This window comes from Ailuropoda melanoleuca, chromosome 5, assembly GCF_002007445.2.
Source record: "Ailuropoda melanoleuca isolate Jingjing chromosome 5, ASM200744v2, whole genome shotgun sequence".
Lineage (NCBI taxonomy): Eukaryota > Metazoa > Chordata > Mammalia > Carnivora > Ursidae > Ailuropoda > Ailuropoda melanoleuca.
Genome location: NC_048222.1, coordinates 71,604,905 through 71,625,094, shown reverse-complemented (window position 1 = coordinate 71,625,094; position 20,190 = coordinate 71,604,905). Strand labels below are relative to the sequence as shown.

The window sequence follows — 20,190 nt, the reverse complement described above, 5'->3', positions numbered from 1 at the left end:
TTAGTGTCTCTGTGCAGAAGATGGGGAGTCATTGTTCTGGTAAACCTTTCTTCATCAGGGTAACTGGGCAAGAGCTCTCTGAGACTAGAGATACACTACCTCTGCAAAGGCCCTGTGACAGAAGGGAGCAGGAACTGAAAGGTAGCCCACATGGTTGGAGAGCAGCGTGCAAGGTGGGAGATAATCCAGAGTGATGTTGCAGAGGTGGGCAAGGGCCAAGCTGGGCAGAATCTTGTGGACCTTGTTGGGGACTCGATTCCTTATCTTAAGAGCAAGGGTAGACTGTTGGAGGATTTAAATAGGCGAATGACAAAAGATCGATAAATATGCTGTTTCACTCAGTCATCTTAAGAAATGTGTGTGGCAGTTCATATCCCCGTTTTGAACCACTCCAGAAACTTAGGGTGGTGGAGATTAAGCCGCTTACCCAAGAGCACGTTGCTGGTAGGTGGTGGAGCCAGGAGACTGAGTCAGGTCAGCCCGAGTCCGAAGTCCCCTGTCCTCCATCTCAGCCTAACTCAATAACAATATAACAATAACCACCGTTTTAAAAGACACTTTGAGCTCTTAAGATGAAAGATCTCCCTTAAATTACAAAGTGGTATTATGCAGCAGAAATATGAGCAGTGCAGAGAGACTGGCTATGCCGGGAACCTTTAAAAGCCCCAGTCTGCATGGCTGTGGTCCAGCATCTACAGGTTCCTTGCCGTCTGGTAGGGGGCGTCTCACTGGCAGCTATCAACACCCAGAAAGGGTTGGCAGCTCTGGCTGGCCATTTGACACTGCCATTGTCCATAAGGACTCGTTTTCCGTGAAATGTGCCTGAGATACGAGCTTTCGGGGCCTTTGAGCTGGGCGATCAGATCCGGGCATTGCGTGCGTGGTTTCGCTGGAGTCATCACGCCATGCCAAGTTTCTGCTTTCTCCCTCTTGGGGAGTCAGCTGGTTTCAGTAGAAGCTGGTTATAGAGATCGCCATCTCGATTTTGAACCCAAGGAGCCTTGTTCAAGGTTGAAATGGGAAAACAGCTGCTTACCCATGGCCTTTGAGACTTCTGTTGATGACAATCAATGTCTCTTCTTTTCCAGTTGACCATGTCGTGCCCGAGCCCGGGACGAGCCTGCTGGCAGCCTTTGACCAGTGGAGGGAATGGGCTGACAGCAAGTCCTGCTGTGACTACTCTCTGCACGTGGACATCACTGAGTGGCATAAGGGCATCCAGGAGGAGATGGAGGCCCTGGTGAAGGACCACGGTAGGTTGTGCTGACCAACAGCTCTGGGGATATTTCCAGTTCAGCGCAGGGGCTGACAGCTCTGTGAAGGAAAGCTCTGTGAATCACGCTTGCAGACCCCTTCTGTGCCTCACCTCCATGCCTGCCAGGAGAGGGGGTTGAGCTGCAGCTGGTGCCGTTGGAGGTGATCAAACCCAGTGCAGCAACAGAAGCTTTCATGGACATGAGAACCTGAGCCTCACCACGGGGACCGGTTCTTATGTAACAACTGCTCACAGCTTACTGGTTTGAGGAAACCGCACCCAGCCGGGTTGCAGAGTTTAGGCCAAGAATGCCTATCCCAGTGAGGATTCTGGGCAATCATGGAGGGGGCAGGTGCCCAGGATCTGAGTGGGAGACTCAGGCCAGCTCTTTGTATAAACCTATAAGAACCAGGATAGATTTGAGGGTGAGGAGGCTCTGGGACAACCTGAAGAATCTTTTTTTCTTTCTTCTTCTTAAGATTATTTGAGAGAGAGTGGGGGGAGGGGCAGAGGGAGAGAGTGAATCTCAAGCAGACTCCCTGCTGAGCGCAGAGCTGGAAGCGTGGCTTGATCTCACAAACCTTAGATCATGACCTAAGCCAAAACCAAGAGTCAGACACTTAATCAACTGAGCTCTCAGTTGCCTGGGTCTTTTTTATCCCATAGGACTGTTGTAGGGAGTAAGATTCCGGAGGTTGGGCTCTGGAAGATTCCCGGGGAGACTGGAGGAATCTGGACTACCTCAAGGTGCCTCTGGGTCCCTTTTGTCCACAGGAACCTTGGGAGTTGAGGTGGTATCGCCAAGTCCCATCATCTTCTGGGGTTCTCTTGAGCTTGGCTATAGACTAGACTCCTGGGGTGATGTGTTGACCTCACTGGATCTTAACTGTCAGGGAAGCACCTATTACTTTCAGTTTCCAAGACTTCTAAGCTCAGAAGTACCATGAGCTGTGAGTAAAATAGCAGGGAAAATCTCTAGGCATGGATATGGCAGATATCCATATGGCAGAAAACACCCAGAACGAAAGTCCGGAGTCTTGGATCTATTCGTCTGCTCTTACACATACCGGCTATATGACCTTGGGGAATTACTTAAATTTTATGAGTCCCAATTAGAAAAAAAAATATCTCTCACATGAGGGTATTGGACTAGATAGCCTAAGATTCTTTCAGGTACGAAGGTCCTACCTAAAAGAAAATAGGTAATCCTTGACCTTTCTTACTTTTGAGAATACTGAGGCTCAAGAGGGTTTAACTTTCCATACTGAAAATGAACCAACTTCAGATCAGCCAGGAGGGTTACCATAGCAGCTGTTGCCTGGCAGGAGAGAAAGGCTGGGATGTCCTGAGCCGCTGAACCCCGGGCAGCATCCAGCACCCCCAGGTGGCTTGAATTAAGCTCCAGGACTAGAAGGTTGTCCGTACAGTTGTTTATCATCGTGATGAATGTGGGGCAGGGATATTTGGTCTGGTGCCTCGGGTGATGAGGACTCTGAAATGCCAGGGTGAGAATTGCGACATCGGCTTGTTGGACCCTTTCTTACTTAAAAATCAGCTTGGAGTGCAGTGTGTTTACCGAAGAAAGGACATTTATTATAGATCCTCATCCACCAAATCTTCTAATTCGTGTTCTTCTTAAAGTCACAACAGTCGAGGGCAATTTTTGTTTTTATTTTTTAATTGTTAAAATTGTGGTAAAATACAGCATCCTAGTCATTTTTAAATGTACAATTCAGTGACATCGAGTACATCCACATTGTTGTGCCGTCATCACACCATCCATCCCCAGAACTTTTCATCTTTCCAAACTGAAACGCCGTACCCATCAAACACGAACCCCCCATCCCCTCCCTCCTCCAGCGCCTAGTAACCCCCATTCTACTTTCTTCCTCTGTAAGTTTGACGTATTAATGGAATCCTACATATCTGTCCTTTAGTGATGGGCATAATTCCCTTAGCATAATGTTCTCAGGGTTCATCCACGTGACGGGACTTCCTTCCCGCTTAAGGCTAAATAATATTCTGTTGTATGCTGTGTGACATTTCGTGTTTCCATTCGTCTGTCAGTGGTCACTTCTGCCCTTTGCTATTGTGAATAACACTGCTGTGTATTTGGATGTGTGTACAATATGGGCAAGTGTCAGGATACTAAAAAGAACTTTTGCACCCTATTCCCAGATTTTTTTTTTTTTACCAATTCTTTATATTTTACCCCATTTGCTTTATCCTTCTTTCTCTGTCTCTTTGTCTGTCTCTCTCTCTCCCATCCTTCCTCTCTCTGTCTCTCTCTATATACACGTATGCATTGTATTGTACCGTTCTTATTTGCTTCCAGATTATTTGGTTTATTTATTAAAGTCACATCTCCACCTCTGTTTCGTCTGTCTGCTAGGGGTGAATTCCTTCCTCGTGTACATGGCTTTCAAGGATCGCTTCCAGCTAACTGATTCCCAGGTAAGAAAAGTTGGCTTTTCTGCACAAGCTCACTGGCATTTGGTACATCGGGGCCAATGCTGTCGTCTTGGAGGCTGCTTCCTGTGTCTGTACATCCCTTCGCTTCATGGGAAATGGCTAGCGGATGAGGCCCCTGGCGTAACTTTACCTTTAGGGAGGGAATGACCCCAGTGCCCTGGCCCCCCCGACCGGTGTTCCACCAGGCTCTGAAGTCAGCCTCAGAGCTGCCCCTGTGGGACAGCATGGCCCAGAGGTGTCCTCATAGCCAGCTCAGCAAACCTGCTGCAGGCCCAGGTGTCCTGCATGAGCCTCCCCTACTCCATGTCCTTTAGGTTATGCTGCCTCTTGATTCCTGAGTGGTCCTGCTCTGCCACAGGTGGCCAGAAGCCTTGACCTTGGGGCATGTCAAGAGAGCTGGCTTTAGTAGTAACAGCCTCGAGTGCTGTTCCTGACCCTGTGGCCTGCAGGGGAGTGGCTGTACTCGTGAACGGGGAGAAGGACATTCCTGTCTCTGCTCTCCCCCCTCAGATCTATGAAGTCCTGAGCGTGATCCGGGATATCGGTGCGATCGCCCAAGTCCACGCAGAAAATGGTGACATCATTGCAGAGGTACGGTGCTTTCCTCTTCGTGGTGTCTTCATGGACCTGCAGGGCGAGAGGCGCGTTCGGGAAAGGGAAGCCGCTCTGTAGCTCAGCTGCAAGGAGGGAAAGCAGGGTGACCCCGTGCCACTGGCCTGGGGCACAGGGCTGGCAGTCTCCCCGGCAGCGTGGATGTTGGTGATACGTGCCTCCCTGTGTTCTGTGGGACACGCAGCCTGTTCCCTTTCCACAGAGGAGTCATTTCCCTCGGTGCTGGCAGGCAGCTGTCTCTGGCATGGGCGGGGTGGGCGACCACATACAGGCATTTGACACTGTGGCCCAGGGCTGGGCACACGTGGGCTTCTAGCATCCCAGGGGAAGAGCTGAACACACTTGGGAGCTCAGGCAGAACTGGGGAGCAGGGTAGTGAACCCTTCTATTCCTGAGGTCCTGGAATGAGGACTGCACGGTCAGCAAGGCCATTTTTTCATCTTGCCTGAGTGACTTTTGAGTAAAAGATCTCTAGGCATCAGAGCCATTTGCAGCCCAACTCTCCCTGATGGCCTGGCTTTCTTTACACTTTGCAGGAACAGCAGAGGATCCTGGATCTGGGCATCACGGGCCCCGAGGGACACGTGCTGAGCCGGCCTGAGGAGGTGAACATCTGTTGAGTGGAACGCGTGACTCGGTGTCCCTTGGGCACTGCCAGAGCCACGTAGAGCCCACCTCCTGCCTGTCGAGACTGGGGCTTTTCAGGATCTGAATTTGGGCCCTCTGAGAAGTCACAGGTTACACGTGTGGGTGTCTGCGTAGGCCAAGTGAAGTCCTCGCCTGAGCTGTGGAGTCCAGCCGTGTGGGTTGTTTAGCCTGGAGGCTCTCCTTTGTGCCTCTGATTCTCCAAGCCCTTTCTTGGATAGAGTCAAACAGCTTTTTGTTAGCATCCTGCAACATGCGTTTCGCCATTCATAACATGGGGCCTCCAAAATCTCACCATCACCAAGACATGGTCTTAGGGACCTAAAAGCTCTTCTAAATTGCTAAAAAACCTAAGGGGAATTTTAAGTTTTTCCATGGGAAGTCTGCACGGGGAATTAGCAGAGAGTGGCAGACAATCTTCCAGACCCCGGGGGGATCAGTGAGAACAGGAGCACAGGCGGAGCCACTGTCTTGTTTGATGAGGCTTGTAAGACAGAAGGGAGATACTCACATCTTCTATGCTGGGGAATCTCTTTTTGTAAACTTCGAATTTGTGACCTTTTCGGAAATTGGCTCCTTGATGAAAAGCTCAAGGTCAGACGTTTGAGGGCCTGGAGGCTCTGAGCAAAGAGAATGCTGTGGGGTCTCATGGAAATGAACAGACTTTTCTTCTTACGGAAAGAAGTGACAGGCAGAGAAGGGCAGATAAAGGCCTCAAGGAACTGGATGTTGACTTAACAGTAGGATTTTTCCTTCTGGGAACAGGTGGAGGGAGATGCTTGATAAGCAGACTGTGAATGGGACCAGTGCCCCCAAAGCACAGAACTTGAGAGTGGGGAGGTGCCCTCCGGCTCTGGGAAGTGTTCATTTTAGGAGCCGTGGTACAGGGGGCACCTGTTCCCCCTAAGGAGAAAACAGATTCACAAGGGTTTGAGACCAAGGGTGCCATCAACAAGTTTGTCCGGGCTGGGGTAGGAGGGTGGGATATCCAAAGCCTTTTTCCTCTGACTTTGGGGGAAAAGTGAGGCTGGAAAAGGAGAAAGAATGTCAGAAAGAGGCTGAAAAAAAGAGAAGGGGGAGGCACTTGGAATGTCTCGCACACACTGAGGATTTGCACTTCCTTGCCCTGCTCTTCTTGCTGCACATGCACACACACACAGACTGACAGGACAGACAGAGACAGAGCCACAGACAGACACACACCAGGGCACCTTCAGCACCATCTGTGGCCGGGAGGTCACTTTCCTATTGTCAGTTGAAGGACGGAAGCAATGACATGTTCAGTGCTGTCTGATCCCTCTCCAGGTCTTGGGGTATATGTAGTTCCTTTCACACCATCCACACTTCCACGCACACTAGAGAGCCGAAGGGATGAGCCGGAGCTGGCACACAGGTGAGGGAGGTTGGAGGTGACATCTTTTGGCCCCTGTGTTAGAGCTGCATGCTGTCACTGGGGCTGGTGGACAGGACTTGGGAGGAGCTTATCGGAGATAAGAGGGCGACAGTCTCAGTCGCTGATGCTCAGAGTATCTGAGGTTGGCTTTGTACACGTGTGGACATATAACACACACCCACACCCACAAGTGTATATGTGTACACATGCAGTTGTGTACACGGGTATACACACGTTATAATGCTCGCACTTGGATGTTTCCACACACACCTGCACACACGTGGGAGCCCCAGCTCACCATAAGGCCATTGGGCCCCTGTAACCAGGCTATGACACCTGGCTTGGAAAGTTTGCCCTCACCTTCATTCAGTTGTTCCAGCTGTGCAGGTGGGCAAGATTGTGTTTCCTTCTGAGAACAGCCAATGCCACTTACCTTGTTTCACAGGGCTGCTTCTGAGAGCCAAACTCTAGTTGAACTTGTAAGAGCCTTCTGGGGGCTTACTTTCCTCTCTCCTGTCTGCTCTGTATCCCCCCGATCCCTGCAGACTTGAACATGGAACACAAGCGCGGGGCTTATGGAACCAGGCAAAAGCTGTCAGAGGAGGGTTGTTCTGGTTGCTGCTTTGACCACAACCATCAGACCTGTTCGTCCATGCTGGGACACAGGAGATTTTTTTGTAGCGGTTGTTGCATGGAGAATTTCGGGGTCCCCAGCAGTGGATTATGAGGCCTCCTTTGGGGGCTGGCAGGTCTGGAGCACTCCAGTTCAAGGAGCTCTTGGCTTTTGGGGGGGTCCTATTGTCTCACGAAGGCTGTCTGGGTTGTTTTCCGGGGTCAGCTGCTTCTTAGCTGAGGTGCCTTCTCTCGGTCAGCCCAGTATTTGGTGCAACCCCTGAGCAGGTGTGCCCTAGACAGCCCCGTGAGCCTCCAGGCATGAGAAATCGCCGCCTTCTCCCTCAGCTCCTGGTGATGTTTTTTCTGTTCGTCGCCGGGGATCTGTTGTGTGTTCAACCCTCTGTGGACAATAAGGAAAAGAAAGCAGGGAGGCATTCTGCGGGAACTGGAGCTGGACGGTGCCATGGGGGAGGTCCCGCCCATACACCAGCAACAGCAGTTAATAACATACAAACATGTCATTCATGTCGTCATCTGTCGCCACATTGTTGAGGTTAACTTGGCTTGAGCTGCACAAAACGTGCCCCTGCCCCTCTCTGCTGTTCCTTCCAGCCCGCCATGGGAGATCGCCACCAGGGTTCTCCCCAGGTCCCAGCTGGGAAGATTGAGAGGGAGACACTGCTGGGAACGCGTAAATCTAGAAACCACCTGGCCATCAGTGGTGCCCTGCACGTGTGATGACCGGGTCCTGCTGGGACAGCGAGATGAACGAGGAAGGGATTGAGGATGAGTTGGAGAGGAGACAGGTGGAAAGTAACTAGGGAGGGCAGAATGTGACAGGGGCTCTGGGCCAAAAGACGGGCATCTGGGAAGAAAATTGGTGACACGGGTTGGGGTGACGGTGAGGAAGAATCTTTCCCAGAGAAGGGAACTTTCCAGCTGGGCCCCGTGGGAACTGTGACTGGGCTATACCGACAGTTGGGGGACTAGGTGTGAGAGGGTGTGTTGTGTACAGACACTGTGTGTGTATAGACAGTGTCGTGTATTCTGATTCTCGTGTGTGTACCAACACTGCTGTGTGTTCCTAGACAAGTGGCTTTCCTCTCTGGATCTTGGGGTGCCCGATCTTAAAAATCAGCAAGGCTAGATGACCCTTCCAAATCCTTGATAACTCTATCATGAGACAGACAAATTTTTTTAAATTTTTGAGCTGTAATACTATTTTCATTGTATTTTAAGTTGGTATTATTTAAATCAGTTCACTGCGCGTAAGGGGCGTGGACAGTTACACACGCAAGGGTAAATGTCGATCCTTCCACGTTTCCGGGTGGAACACAGAGTCTTGGGGTTTAAGTGACCTTCTCTTTCCATGAGGTAACCTTGTAGTTAGGCCTGTGTCCTCACCAGGGCATGTGCTGGAGCAGGGGAGGGGTCAGCCCTCACCTCACGGCGGAGGAGCGAATCCACACAGGGCCCTGGGAAGCCAGTCCTGCAGGGTAGGACCCCCCATAGAACGGGCACTTTTGCTCCATTTGCTTCCTAATTAGTCTGATTTCACATTCTAGTTCACCCAGGACAGTCCCAGTCCACGCCCATTGCTCCCATGCAGTTATTAATAGTGCCTCTGTTCACTTTGAGAAGTACTGGTGTTGGGCCGATTAATTGGGTAGTCATTGGCGCCCCTGGGAAGCCGTGAGGCTTCTGGAGGAGTCTTTTCCATGCTTCGCACTGTGGACTCTTGAAGTGACCGCAGAGATTCAGGCCATCCCTCCTCTGTGCTTCCCTGGGCCAGAGGCACTTCTGTTGTAACTGGAGTCACGGAGAGGGAGGGCCATGGCTCAGCTATCCCAGGAATTAAAAACATTTGGATGTTTAATGAGTTTTTTCAAGAGCCGTTTGGTTTGCCTTTGAATTTTGAGACCTCTCTCTTCACATAGTTGATGCCTGAAAGGGCCAACGTGAATGAAGTTGTCTTCGTTTATTAAATTAGATTACCGGTTAATGCAATTATAGAACTTCAGCTCTTGGCCAAGCTCCTGTAGAAACTTGGTTAGCTAAGATAATTCAGTTAGGAGCTTAGCTATGTCTTACGAAAAGTAGCAGCTCTGTATGGAACAGCTTTGCTTTAACCATTAAACATACAATAAGATAATTTATTTGTTCAGTAAACATTTTGGGGTGACTGCTGTGTGTACCAGGCACTACACTGGGAACTCTCGGGGGTGGGGCACAGAAGATACAAAAAAATCTGAGTCCAACCCAGCCCCCTGCCACGAGGAGTTGAAGCCACGGTTTCTGCCAGGATCTGGGGAGGGGGCAAAAGTCTTTTTGAGATCCATCATTCTACCATTTCACGTGTTCAGCAGTTGCCCATTCTAACACATATTTCTATGGGGTATACTTTGATCTCAGTCATCTTACCTGGTCAGGTAGTTAGCAGTAATCACTTGGGATTTTTGGAATATTATTTATTGAAGCATCAGGTTTAAAGAAACATATTATTAATTGGAGCAGCTCTCCCATCTCCCGCTGAAGGTTGTACCAGCCTGGGCAGCCATGGACTTGTTTCCCATACTGAAGACCATTGCTTGACACAAATCTGCTTGCTCCATTCCCAGAGCCCTGTGAGGTCGCTTTGTTCCTTGGGTCCATCTGTGGGTGTCAGATAGAAGCCCAAGCACAAAAATCTCATCACTGGGTGGCTTGACTCAAGACCCTGCAGCTGGAAGGAATGCACTGACCGGGGAGCACTCCATTTCTGTGCCTGGTGGTTTTCTCGTAGGAGCAACCATAGAAATCACCTAGAGCTATTAAGACCTGCATTCTGGGTCCCAGCCCCAAAGTTACTGACCCAGTGGGTCCGGAAAGGGCCTGAGAATCTGCATTTCTCATCAACTCCGGGCTGATGCGGATGGTGTAGGTTTCCTGGGCACCCTTCCAGCCACTCACGAGGTCTAGGAAGGAATTGCCCCATCATTTCCACCCGTCAGTATTGAGTGACACCGGCAAAGGCCCATCCCCCCACCTGCGGTGCCACTCAGGGCAGCACCTTGAGGACACGGTGGCCTCTTGTTCCTCTTGGCCTCCCTCTGTGGGTTGAAGGTAATGACGGGCTCATGGAGTGGGCACGGATTGGGTACAATTCTCATGTCCACATGCTCCTCTGTAGGTCGAGGCTGAAGCCGTGAATCGCTCGATTACCATTGCCAACCAGACCAACTGCCCCCTGTACGTCACCAAGGTGATGAGCAAGAGTGCAGCCGAAGTCATCGCCCAGGCCCGGAAAAAGGGTAAGTTGCCTGACCGGCTGTCTAACTGCGGGCGGGTTCGGGAGGGAGGAAGGCTCCTTTTCCAGACCTGCATGCCAAGTGGGCTGCGTTCATCACGTTCCAGCATTAACCTAATTACTGCTGAGCAAGGCAGGGAGCTCCAGTTTCTCCGTCTGTTTGCTGTGCCGCCCTATTGCTGTCTATTTAAAGCCGCGCACAGCCAAGAGTGGGTGGGCAGGCACATTTCTCTCTGGCCCCTGCGTCAGTAGAGAAGTTGGACTGAACTCGATGCGGTCTCAGTAGACTAGGCACATACACAGATGGCGTCAGTCTCCATCTGCCCCAGAATCCTTCTGGGGAACGTTCTATTGCAAAATGAGTCCCCGCTCCGTGGCTGGTAGTGATTCTGCCCAGGTGAGTAAGAGAGTCTTGTGGGCGCATAGGGCAGGGGATGTTTGCCCCGGGCCTCCTCGTGTCTAGTTCTCCTGGTGCTTGAGTCACTCCCTGTAAATTCTATTGACCTATGCGAGGTGAGGCTGGCACTCTGTTAGCACACGGGAGTCTATTGAGAAGGTTCTTGGAAACTAATTTACTAAGTACAGCTTCCCCTGCTGCTTCCGAAGGCAGGTCCGTGGCGCACCTTATACATTATGAATGCGGCAGAACCCTCTTGTCATCTGCCATTGACTGTGAGTTTGAGTAATCACACTGCTCACGTGTCCTGTGTTTGGGAGTCTAGCTCCACGGACAGCCCGATAGCACGCAGCTGTGATCGTGCATCCTGGCCTGATCGCTTCTCTCTTGATTTCTGTCTAGCTTTCTCCTGGTCTGTCTCTCTCTCACTCTCTTTCTATCCCTTTATCTCTCTCTGTGTTTTTCTTTCTCTGTGAAGAAGGGAGCAGTTTGACCTCTATCCTTCTGTTTCTAGTTCTCTGCGGGATGTGATTGCATGGAGAAGGAGGGCTGTTGGAGTTTTTCACTGGTGGGTGACTCGGTGCGAGACCTAGAACAGATTGCTCAATGACCACTGAGTCAGCTTGTCCCCAGAGAGGATGGCTTCCAGACGGACCCAGCAGCTCCTTCCCCAGGGTTCTTGGAGCTCTCCCGCAGCCTCTGTCCTGAGGCTTGGCTGCACAAGGTTGCTGTGTTCCTATCTTCCTGGACACCTGCCCTCTCCTGGCAGCTAGTAGGAATTGCCTTTTTGAAATACAGGAACATTCACCAAAGTAACAGCATCTACTCAGAATCAGCATCGAGTTGTTTTCTAGGAGATGCTCCCTCGCCTGGGCCCTTTGTCACCCGGGCACACGATTGCTTCGGCCTCAGCCCCCAAAACCGATCACAGAACCGCTGCTTGCTGGGAGCCTGAGGACGGTTGGCACAGTGTCTGAAAAGGAGAAGTTAGTGGGCAGCTTTATTTATTTTAGGAACCAGACTGTACCCAGTTGATAAAAATAAGCAAAGAGTTAAGAGTCTTATGGGGCATAGGGCGTAAAGCATTTTACCATAATTTTAATATAATTAAACGTTCCATTTAACAGAATGGAAAACCTGAGAAGCTGCTTTCTGAATCAGACTTTTCGCTTGTCCAAATCGGTGGGTGGAGGAGTCAGTCTCTCATGAGTCCCTGGCCCTGGTAGGTGGTGCTGCCCCTGGTCTGGGGTGCAGAGTCCTGGCCAATAAGCCAGCCTTGCCAGCAGTGCTGGGACTTCCTCCTGTGCCTCAGTTTCCTTATTTGAAGAGGCAGAGCTGGAGTATGTTACTATAGAGTCCAGTCCTGCTCTAATACTCTCACCTCAGTGTCTGATGATGTCCCTCTGTCATCTTTAGGACTTTGATCCTGTGTGTGTATTGGGCAGTGAGCACTAAGACGGGACTACCTCAGTCTATTTGTTCCAGAACCTTCCTCGTGAGTTGCCAGGTGCCTGCATCATGGTTGTGGCTTTTCCATTCAAACCGACCCACTTTAGTCTGTGAAACCCTTGGCTTTAGAGGGGCCTGAGCTGCCAGAAAGGAATTTCTGGTGCATTTAGGTGCTAACGAGCAAGAATGAGAGAGTCTTGCTTGCTGGTGAGCTCTTAAGGCTCTTTCCATCTTGTTGGAACATCATCAGAACAACTTAGGGAGGCAGCCTGGGTAGGAATTTTTGTACTTTGGTTTACTTTGCAGCTGAGCAAACCAAAGCTCAGAGCTAATGAGTGGTGGGATTGGGCTTTGCTTGTCAGGTGCCTGACTTCAGGCCTGAAGATCCACACGAGTATCTGAATTATCTTCCTGTTTTGAGATTATTTTAATATGAGCAATGTTGGTATCTGATCGGGTTTAGTTTCTTCTTCTTTCTTTCTTTTTTTTTTTTAAGATTTTATTTATTTGACGCAAGAGAGCACACATAAGCAGGGGGAACGGCAGGCAGAGGGAGAAAGGAAGCAGGCTTCCCGCTGAGCAGAGAGCCCGATGCCAGGGCTTGATCCCAGGACCCTGGGATCATGACCTGAGCCGAAGGCAGACGCTTAACAGTCTGAGCCACCCAGGCGTCCCTGTTGGGGTTTAGTTTCTTAACAAACCTGGTAGAAATTGGAGCTTGTCACCGAGTAGAGTTGTGTATAATACAGAAGCAAAGATTCCCAAACAACCAAGAAGGAAAACAGGCTAAGGTTTTATTACACATTTGCGCTCCGGGATCAGTGTCCTGTCCTGGATCAAATCCCAGCTCATGTGCACGAGCATGTGATGCCGGGTAGCTCCCTTACCATCGCTAGGTCTCATTTTCCCATCTGCAAGGGCGGGGGCTAGCGACAGCGACGCATCTTGTACGGTGAAGGTGGTGCCTAACTGAGCTGCTGTATGTAAAGACATATAATAGCTGTACCCACTGTTCTCATGATTAAAGAGTAAAACATTGGTTAAAAGTACAGCAAGGACGCCTGCTGATCCAGGCTAGGGGTTTTCTGCTAAGGATTCTTTTCTGCTTCAGGTGGGTTCTACTGGTCCCTGGTAGCAAGTATCAAGGCACTGCCAACTTTCTGCTGCTCCTTTTCTTCATCTATAAAATGGAGAGATTCTTCGTTCATTCAGGAAACTTTTATTATGTGATCCTGCAGGCTTTTGTGCTGGAGGCGAGACATGGTCCCAGCCCTCAGCTCTTTCACTTGTCGGGATGGGACACTTGGATAGAAAGTCACAATGGCAATTGGTCAGTGTTATAAAAGAGGTGCAAGCCAGGTATGGCTAGAACACAGAGGAAGGGGCCACTTTTTACGGACACACACCCCACCTGTCTCAGGGAGGTCAGGCTGCATCAGGGGACTCGACATTTCTCTACAATGGGAGCGGTTGAAAGATCATGATTTTATGTTTTCTTATTAATGCCCATGTGCCTCCCCACCTAGAAACCTGCTGTTCCTAAATCAAAGATAGGAGGTTTAGGCTGGTGAGGATGTGAGATGAATGTACTTGAGAGTATTTTCTATGTGCACTTGACCCAGCGCGACCACCTGCCATCTTCCCATCTTCCGGAGAGACTGTGTTGCTCGGGCTGCCCTCTCTGTGCTGTGTCCGTCAGCAAGGCCGAGTATCATCATCCTCCTTCTGCAGATAAGGAAATGAAGACACAGCCCGGAGAAGAATATCTGGAGCAATTTTTATCCTTCAAAAGAACTTAGACTTTGGTTGATTTAATAGGCTTATTTCATGGAAGAGAAGTTAAAATGCAGAAAGTAAATATCTTGCCCCAGATCGTCCATCCCATAGTTCCAGACTCCTGGCCACCTCTCTTTCCATTGAGAGCCCAGTGTGGGGATTTCTCTAGAAATGGCTCCCTCAGACTCTGCTTTGTCCACGAATGGACTCCAGTGTGGTTGTGGTGCCTTCTGTGTATGAATGGTGGTGTGTAGGGAGTGCCTGGTAACTCATCTGACGGATGTCCTTCTCCATCCTCGTCCCTCGCCCCACCCCTATAACTCAGATGCGGAAATGTTTAGAACATCTGGTGACTCTGAGGCACGTCAAACCCTGGGAACCCAGACTGGAGCCAAAACTTCCTATGCCCTGTGGGTCAATCGGAATGGCTCTGGCGTAATGAGAAACTTGTGTTCATGGGGCCTGTGAGGACCACCCCACCTTGGGGATGAAGTCTTAGCATTAAACTGATGCACACCTAACGATCTTGACCCGACGAGTAGCATAGGGGTTGGCTTGTGAATGTCATAAATTCTCACCAACATCTGGGTTAGGGCTCTTCAGAGAAACAGAGCCCGTATACATATGTGGAGAGGGAGAGGGGGTGGGGAGAGAGAGGGAAGGAAGAGGGGAGAGAGAGAGGAGAGGGGAGAGAGAGAAGATTGATTGGTCGTAAGGAACAGGCTCTCGTGGCTGTGGGTGCCGTGAGGTCTGAAATCCGCAGGGTGGGCAGGCAGGCCTGAAGACTCAGGGAAGATTCGCTGCTGCAGCCTGAGCCCAAGGCTGTCTAGAGGCAGACTTCCTTCCCAGTCAGTGCCCTTGGCAGCTTGGGGTTTCAGTGCGTCTTACAGTGTAGCCACTTGCAGAATGAGACTTGGGTTGGTTTCCAGCCATCTGAACTCTAAGACTACTGAACATAAGGCTCCCTTTCAGGGCAGACATAGAAACTCTCGGTTCATTTCTATAGCACTCGGGCTGGGAGTTCAAATCCCTGGACTCATCCTTTTCTTTCCCCACTTTGTCCAGCGTAATTAGGAACAATCAGCCAACCTCGTTAGACTCAGTTTGACAGAAATGTTCTAAGGAATCAAATCCACGGTTACCCCAAACTTAGTCTCTTAGGAGAAGTATTTGAGAGGAGTATTCAGTGGTGCTATTTTGTGCACTTCTATTGCCCCAACACGCCCTGAACTGGCAGTGCTCTCTTTACTACCAGGAATAGGGCCATTAGTGCCTTTAAATCAAATCAGATTAGAGAGGTAATTCTAGAAACCCCAGGACCAATTCAGAAAACTTTTGATTCTTTTCTTCTGGAACCACTTATTGTACCCAAATCCCACAGGGTTATCTGTGGAGAGGCCCTAGGCTGTTGAATTCTGGCCTGGGCTCTCTGAGGGGAGAGGGAGAGTGGTTGCGTGTGTGTGTGTGTGTGTGTGTGTGTGTGTTTGTGTGTGTGTCTGTGTGTCTGTGCCCCTGTCCCAGTTGGTTTTTCACTGTGCTTTTGTGGCTGCATTTTGAAATAGACATACATGGTTTCCCACTGTTTCTACTCTGGATTTGTCCTCCTGGTTCTCTTTCACGGGAAATGACTTAACTACCCGAGTCGGGAGCTGTCAAACATTTCTAAACCCCAGCCTTGCATTTACTCTTCATGAATGCACTCAGGCCTCAGGCTCGTGGTGAATAAACACCACCCCCAGGGCCTTGCAGTTCCCGGCCATCCTAGGGAGCCTGCCAAAGGCTGGCTCGGGGTCACATCCTTCAGTTTAGACTCCAGTAAGCCTGGAGAAGAAAATCATGAAGGTCTAACTGCCGCCAAGAGAGAGTCAGCAGTGTGTTTAGAGGAGGGCGTAAAGGCCATTTCAGCTTATTTCGTGGTTTATTATTATTATTATTGGTAATTCTTTCTGGCACGCAGTTTAGTGGTGTCTGTGGCCGGATTGAAGTCCGAAAGCTCATCCACGGCGCCCTCCAGTACGGTGTTTATAAAATGGGAGAAGTGCCCTGGGAAGGTGCTGGGAGGCAGAGCCCCCCACTTGTGGTCCCACGTCTCCCTGGAGGTGGAGGCCCTCTATAGGATGGCTTGACTCCTGCCCTGTCTTTGGGGGCTAAAGAAAAGAAATCAGTCGAAAGCCAGCAAGGACCCTGAATCCCTTGGAATGTGAACAGAACAAAGCAGAAATGAACCACAACATGTGTCCCTCCTTCTCCAGGATCCCCCTCTTAGCTCAGCCCTGGCCTAGGAGTCCTGCCCAGCCTCGGTCTAAGGAGGCAGGTCCTGGTCCACGATGGCCTTGAAGCTGCGACCCAGTTCTGGGCTTCCCGGGGGCTGCAGGCTGGGTTCATCCCTTTGCGGGGAGGTGTGTGTTCCTGTGCACAGACAGAATGGGAGCACCCCCCCCCCCAAGTCTGCATTGTATTTCGCAGCATGAGATAAAGGCCACGGTCAAGGGCACTCACACTTGTGGGATCCAGGCGGTGTTACAGGAACCAGCTGCTCCTTGTACAAGAGTTTCAGGGAGAGGATGAGCAAGAGCAAGTTAGAGGAAAATCAGGAAAATGTGTATGCTTGCCCACAGATTTTCAAAGATGGTCTAACCACTGTTGTTCTCTGAGCGTTTTGCTCTCTCGAACCTATTCATGTCCACAGAACCGGAAAACCTTTAGGGTGGGATCCTTTGGTTCCCTAATGACTGACAGAGATCTCTGCTTTGTGCTCGGGCAGGAGCGGGACCTCCAGACCTGGCTGGGTGGGAAGAGCCAGCATCAGTTCAGCCAGGTCCTGCTGAATGTGCAAGCCAAAAGCCAGGAGCCTGAGGTCCTGTGAGAGCCCGGGGCCCAGCGCTGGTCTGCTCGGCCATTTGCACTTAGAAATGGCGCTGGCAGCAGCTAAGGCCTCATTGCTCAGTGTTTTTCCACTTGGGGATGAGCTGGAGCAGTTTGTGCAGCTGCCCAGCTGGCTCCTTGGACCAAATCCTGCTTGGGAGGCTTTGAGTAGGTCAGGAACTCAGGAGCCCTTCCAGGTGATTCTGAGCTTTGGCCGTTTTCTGCCTGGGGGCTTCCTGCTTTGTGAGGCTTCTCCTGGGTTCTGGAACCGGCCCTCCTGCCTGGGGATTGTTACTGATTTTCTCAAGTGAGCTGCTTGCCTGGCTTCTAACACTCCCTTGGCGGGAGAGGGAAAGCCGCTCCTCTGTGAAATTCCTGAGGCTGGAGGGGGCAGCGGGCTCTGGAGGAGCAGGGAGGGTGTTGTGGTGTATTATCAAGAGATAAGTCCTTGGATGAGGCTGGGGAGAGGAAAGGAGGTGCATTCCTGACTGGGAAGTATTTGGCCTTGAGGGCCCTGTGTTTAGAGAAGAGGGAACCCCGTGGGGACTGCTGTGGGGGTGGGTCAGCCCTGTGTGCCCTGGGAGGAGGTGAGGAGAGGTGCATTCCTGGTGGTGGTTGAGGCTGGCTGAGGTCAAATTCCAGTACTGATGCCTTGGGCTAATGAGGTATTACACTCTTTCATCAGGGTGACACACATGTATTGAGTGCCTACTGTGTGCAGGCAGGCAGACTCCTTTTCTTCAGGAATTCTCCCATCAAGTAGAGAATCAGAAAATTCAAAACTGGGTGACTATTGGATTATTGGAGGGGAGGACCGGGTGAGTTGCGGACGGTGTTGAGGAAGAGATGAACTCTGATACGGAGCTGGATGATGAAGGGCATTAGATGCTTCTGTGGGGAGTTTGTTTCAATCCTTGAAGGCAGAAGGGCTGCCTAGGAGGAGTTTATGCAAGAGACTGGCGTGGGAAGATCGTTCTGGAGGTGTCATGGAGAATGAGCGGAGGGATGGGGGAAGCAAAAGCAAATCTGAACTCTGATTGGGAGGCTCTGTTGGAATGAGCTGGGGAGAAAGGAAGAAGGCCTGATGGAAGGCAAGGAATGTGGGGGGGGAGGTGGCAGGGAAGGATGTGTTTAAGGTGTCAAAGTGCTGGCATTCGGTGATTTTATGACTCCCAATTTTCTGGGTTGCACTGAAACAGGCAGAGGAGGGAGGGCATGATTTGAGTGAGCACCAGGGAATTGACATTCTCAGACGATGTATTACGTTAGGCTAAGCTTCTGGAAACACTGACATCTCAGCAGTGTAACACTGCAGGGCCCTTCATTTCTCAGTCTTACCAAGTCAGGTAGTGACTCAGGGATCCAGGCTGTCTCTGGAACCCATCTGGAGGGCTCTAGATGGGTTCTCAAATGCTTCAGCCCACTGATCTCATGTCTAGCTTCCTCTCTCAGCCCAGGAGCCAGAATGGGGCAGTGCAAAGGGAGCCAATGGGGCAGTGTTGGGAGAGCAGGGAAAGTGTTTTGTGAGCAACGAGGTTAAGCTTGAGGTGCCGTGGATCACTCCAATAATAGAGTCTAGACGGCATTTGGGACTGGGTGCTTGGGTGCAGTGTGAGCGGGAGATTGTTAGTAGACATGGGAATCAGCAGGGTCAGAGGTGGAAGAGTGTGTTGAGAGGAGCGGAGCCTGAAGGGGGAATCTTGGGGAGCACACATTGGATTGGTGACATTGGCTGGTGGAGGTATCTGGCCATCAGTGTCCTCACCTGCGAGAGGGCGCTGGCGCTTCCTTGGAGGGGATGGAGAGAGCCCGTGGCATGGGGCCAGGCGGGTAGTGATTCCCACCAGGGTGGTTTCCTTCCCCGGGCGTATCGTGAGTACTCAGCCTTGTCTTTCTGTTTGTCAGGAACTGTGGTGTATGGTGAGCCCATCACCGCCAGCTTGGGGACTGATGGCTCCCACTACTGGAGCAAGAACTGGGCCAAGGCTGCTGCTTTTGTCACCTCCCCACCCCTGAGCCCTGACCCGACCACTCCGGACTTTCTGAACTCCTTGCTGTCCTGGTGAGTCTTGACGACCTGGTCACGCTCCCCATTCTCAGCCTCTCCCCAGACCGACTGACCCATCAGGGTACAGCCTGGTGGGCAAAAGCAGGCTTGCACACAGAGAGACCTTTGTTCTCGAAACTCAGATCACTAAGTGGGAACGAGGGATTATCGCGCTGACGTTGTTCTATGGGGAAATTCCAGATAAAACCTGGGCCATCTTGAAAGTCAGCAGCAGGGATGAGGTATCAGAAGGGTTCCACTGTGTGCAGTGTCACCCGAAGATAAGATACCTCACAGAATGGATTTAGATACACAGCATTTTAACAAAGCTTCAGTACCATGTCACTTCCTCCTGAACGTTCTGTCTCCTGAGGGGGGAGGATAGGCTATTTCAAAAACTTTCAGTCACTCGGCAAATTAAAAAAATCTGTCCAAGGATGATTCGAAGCTGAAGATTAGTTAAAAGCCGGCTGTGTGTTTTCCTTCCAGCGGAGATCTGCAGGTCACTGGCAGTGCCCATTGTACATTCAACACTGCCCAGAAGGCTGTAGGAAAGGACAACTTCACCCTGATCCCTGAAGGCACCAATGGCACTGAGGAGCGGATGTCCGTCATCTGGGATAAGGCTGTGGTAAGGAGCCGGGGCCTCGCTCCTGGACTGGTGTCAGCTTGCCCCTGCCTCCTCGTCTCATGGTCATGGGTCTCATGGAGGCCTTGAAATGGCAGTGGAGAAAATTCTGGAAGCCGGTACTTGTGGGACAGTATTTTTTCAGTTTGAGAATCCAGGACTGCTCCTTAGAGGTCATTTCCTCCTAAATATTACATATATATTTCTTATCGTTGTCCTCTGTGTATTAGTGGAGACTGGAAAAAACCAAACAAACCCAGAGACTCTAAAATAGGACTTTTTTTGGTCAGTCAGGAAAAAACTTTCTTAGCAACCTGGTGACAGTCTCGGTCAATCTTCCACTCTGGGAAATGGACTCCGTTTCCTTAAAACTGTCTTCTGGGCTCTCTGGAGTTAGCCTTTCTGCCCACTGCAGGCTTCTGGCAGGCCTGCTGAAATGTACACTGACCTTTCAGGGTCCTTTGGGCTCTTTCATTTTCAGTGTTTTAAATGTAGTAACAGAACAGGTTTTCTGGTTCTTAATGATTTTTGTAGATTATGGGTACAATATATCCTTATTCCAAAAAGAATAAGAAAGTGAGTAAAAATTCCTCATCACACCATCTTTCAGATAACCGCGATGAACGTTCTGGCAAACGTCCTTCCAGTTTTTGTCAGTGCAAGAGCACACGTGTGTGTGATATGTATGTATGTGGGTGTGTAAGTAACACTAGGATAATCAATACTATTTTGTGGCCTGTTTTATGAAAA

At 50.5% G+C, this 20,190-nt stretch overlaps 1 protein-coding gene across 2 annotated transcripts in view; it reads left to right on the top strand.

Annotated features, from left to right (window-relative positions):
- Positions 1-20,190, top strand: part of DPYSL2 (dihydropyrimidinase like 2) — a 130,858-nt gene that overhangs the window by 99,335 nt on the left and 11,333 nt on the right. For both annotated transcript variants that reach the window (XM_019794340.2, XM_034661227.1), the window contains exons 4-10: positions 1,089-1,253; positions 3,648-3,709; positions 4,238-4,318; positions 4,876-4,944; positions 10,162-10,282; positions 18,671-18,827; positions 19,302-19,443. In XM_019794340.2, the coding sequence (XP_019649899.2) occupies positions 1,089-1,253; positions 3,648-3,709; positions 4,238-4,318; positions 4,876-4,944; positions 10,162-10,282; positions 18,671-18,827; positions 19,302-19,443 (797 nt within the window). The remainder of the gene's footprint in view (positions 1-1,088; positions 1,254-3,647; positions 3,710-4,237; positions 4,319-4,875; positions 4,945-10,161; positions 10,283-18,670; positions 18,828-19,301; positions 19,444-20,190) is intronic.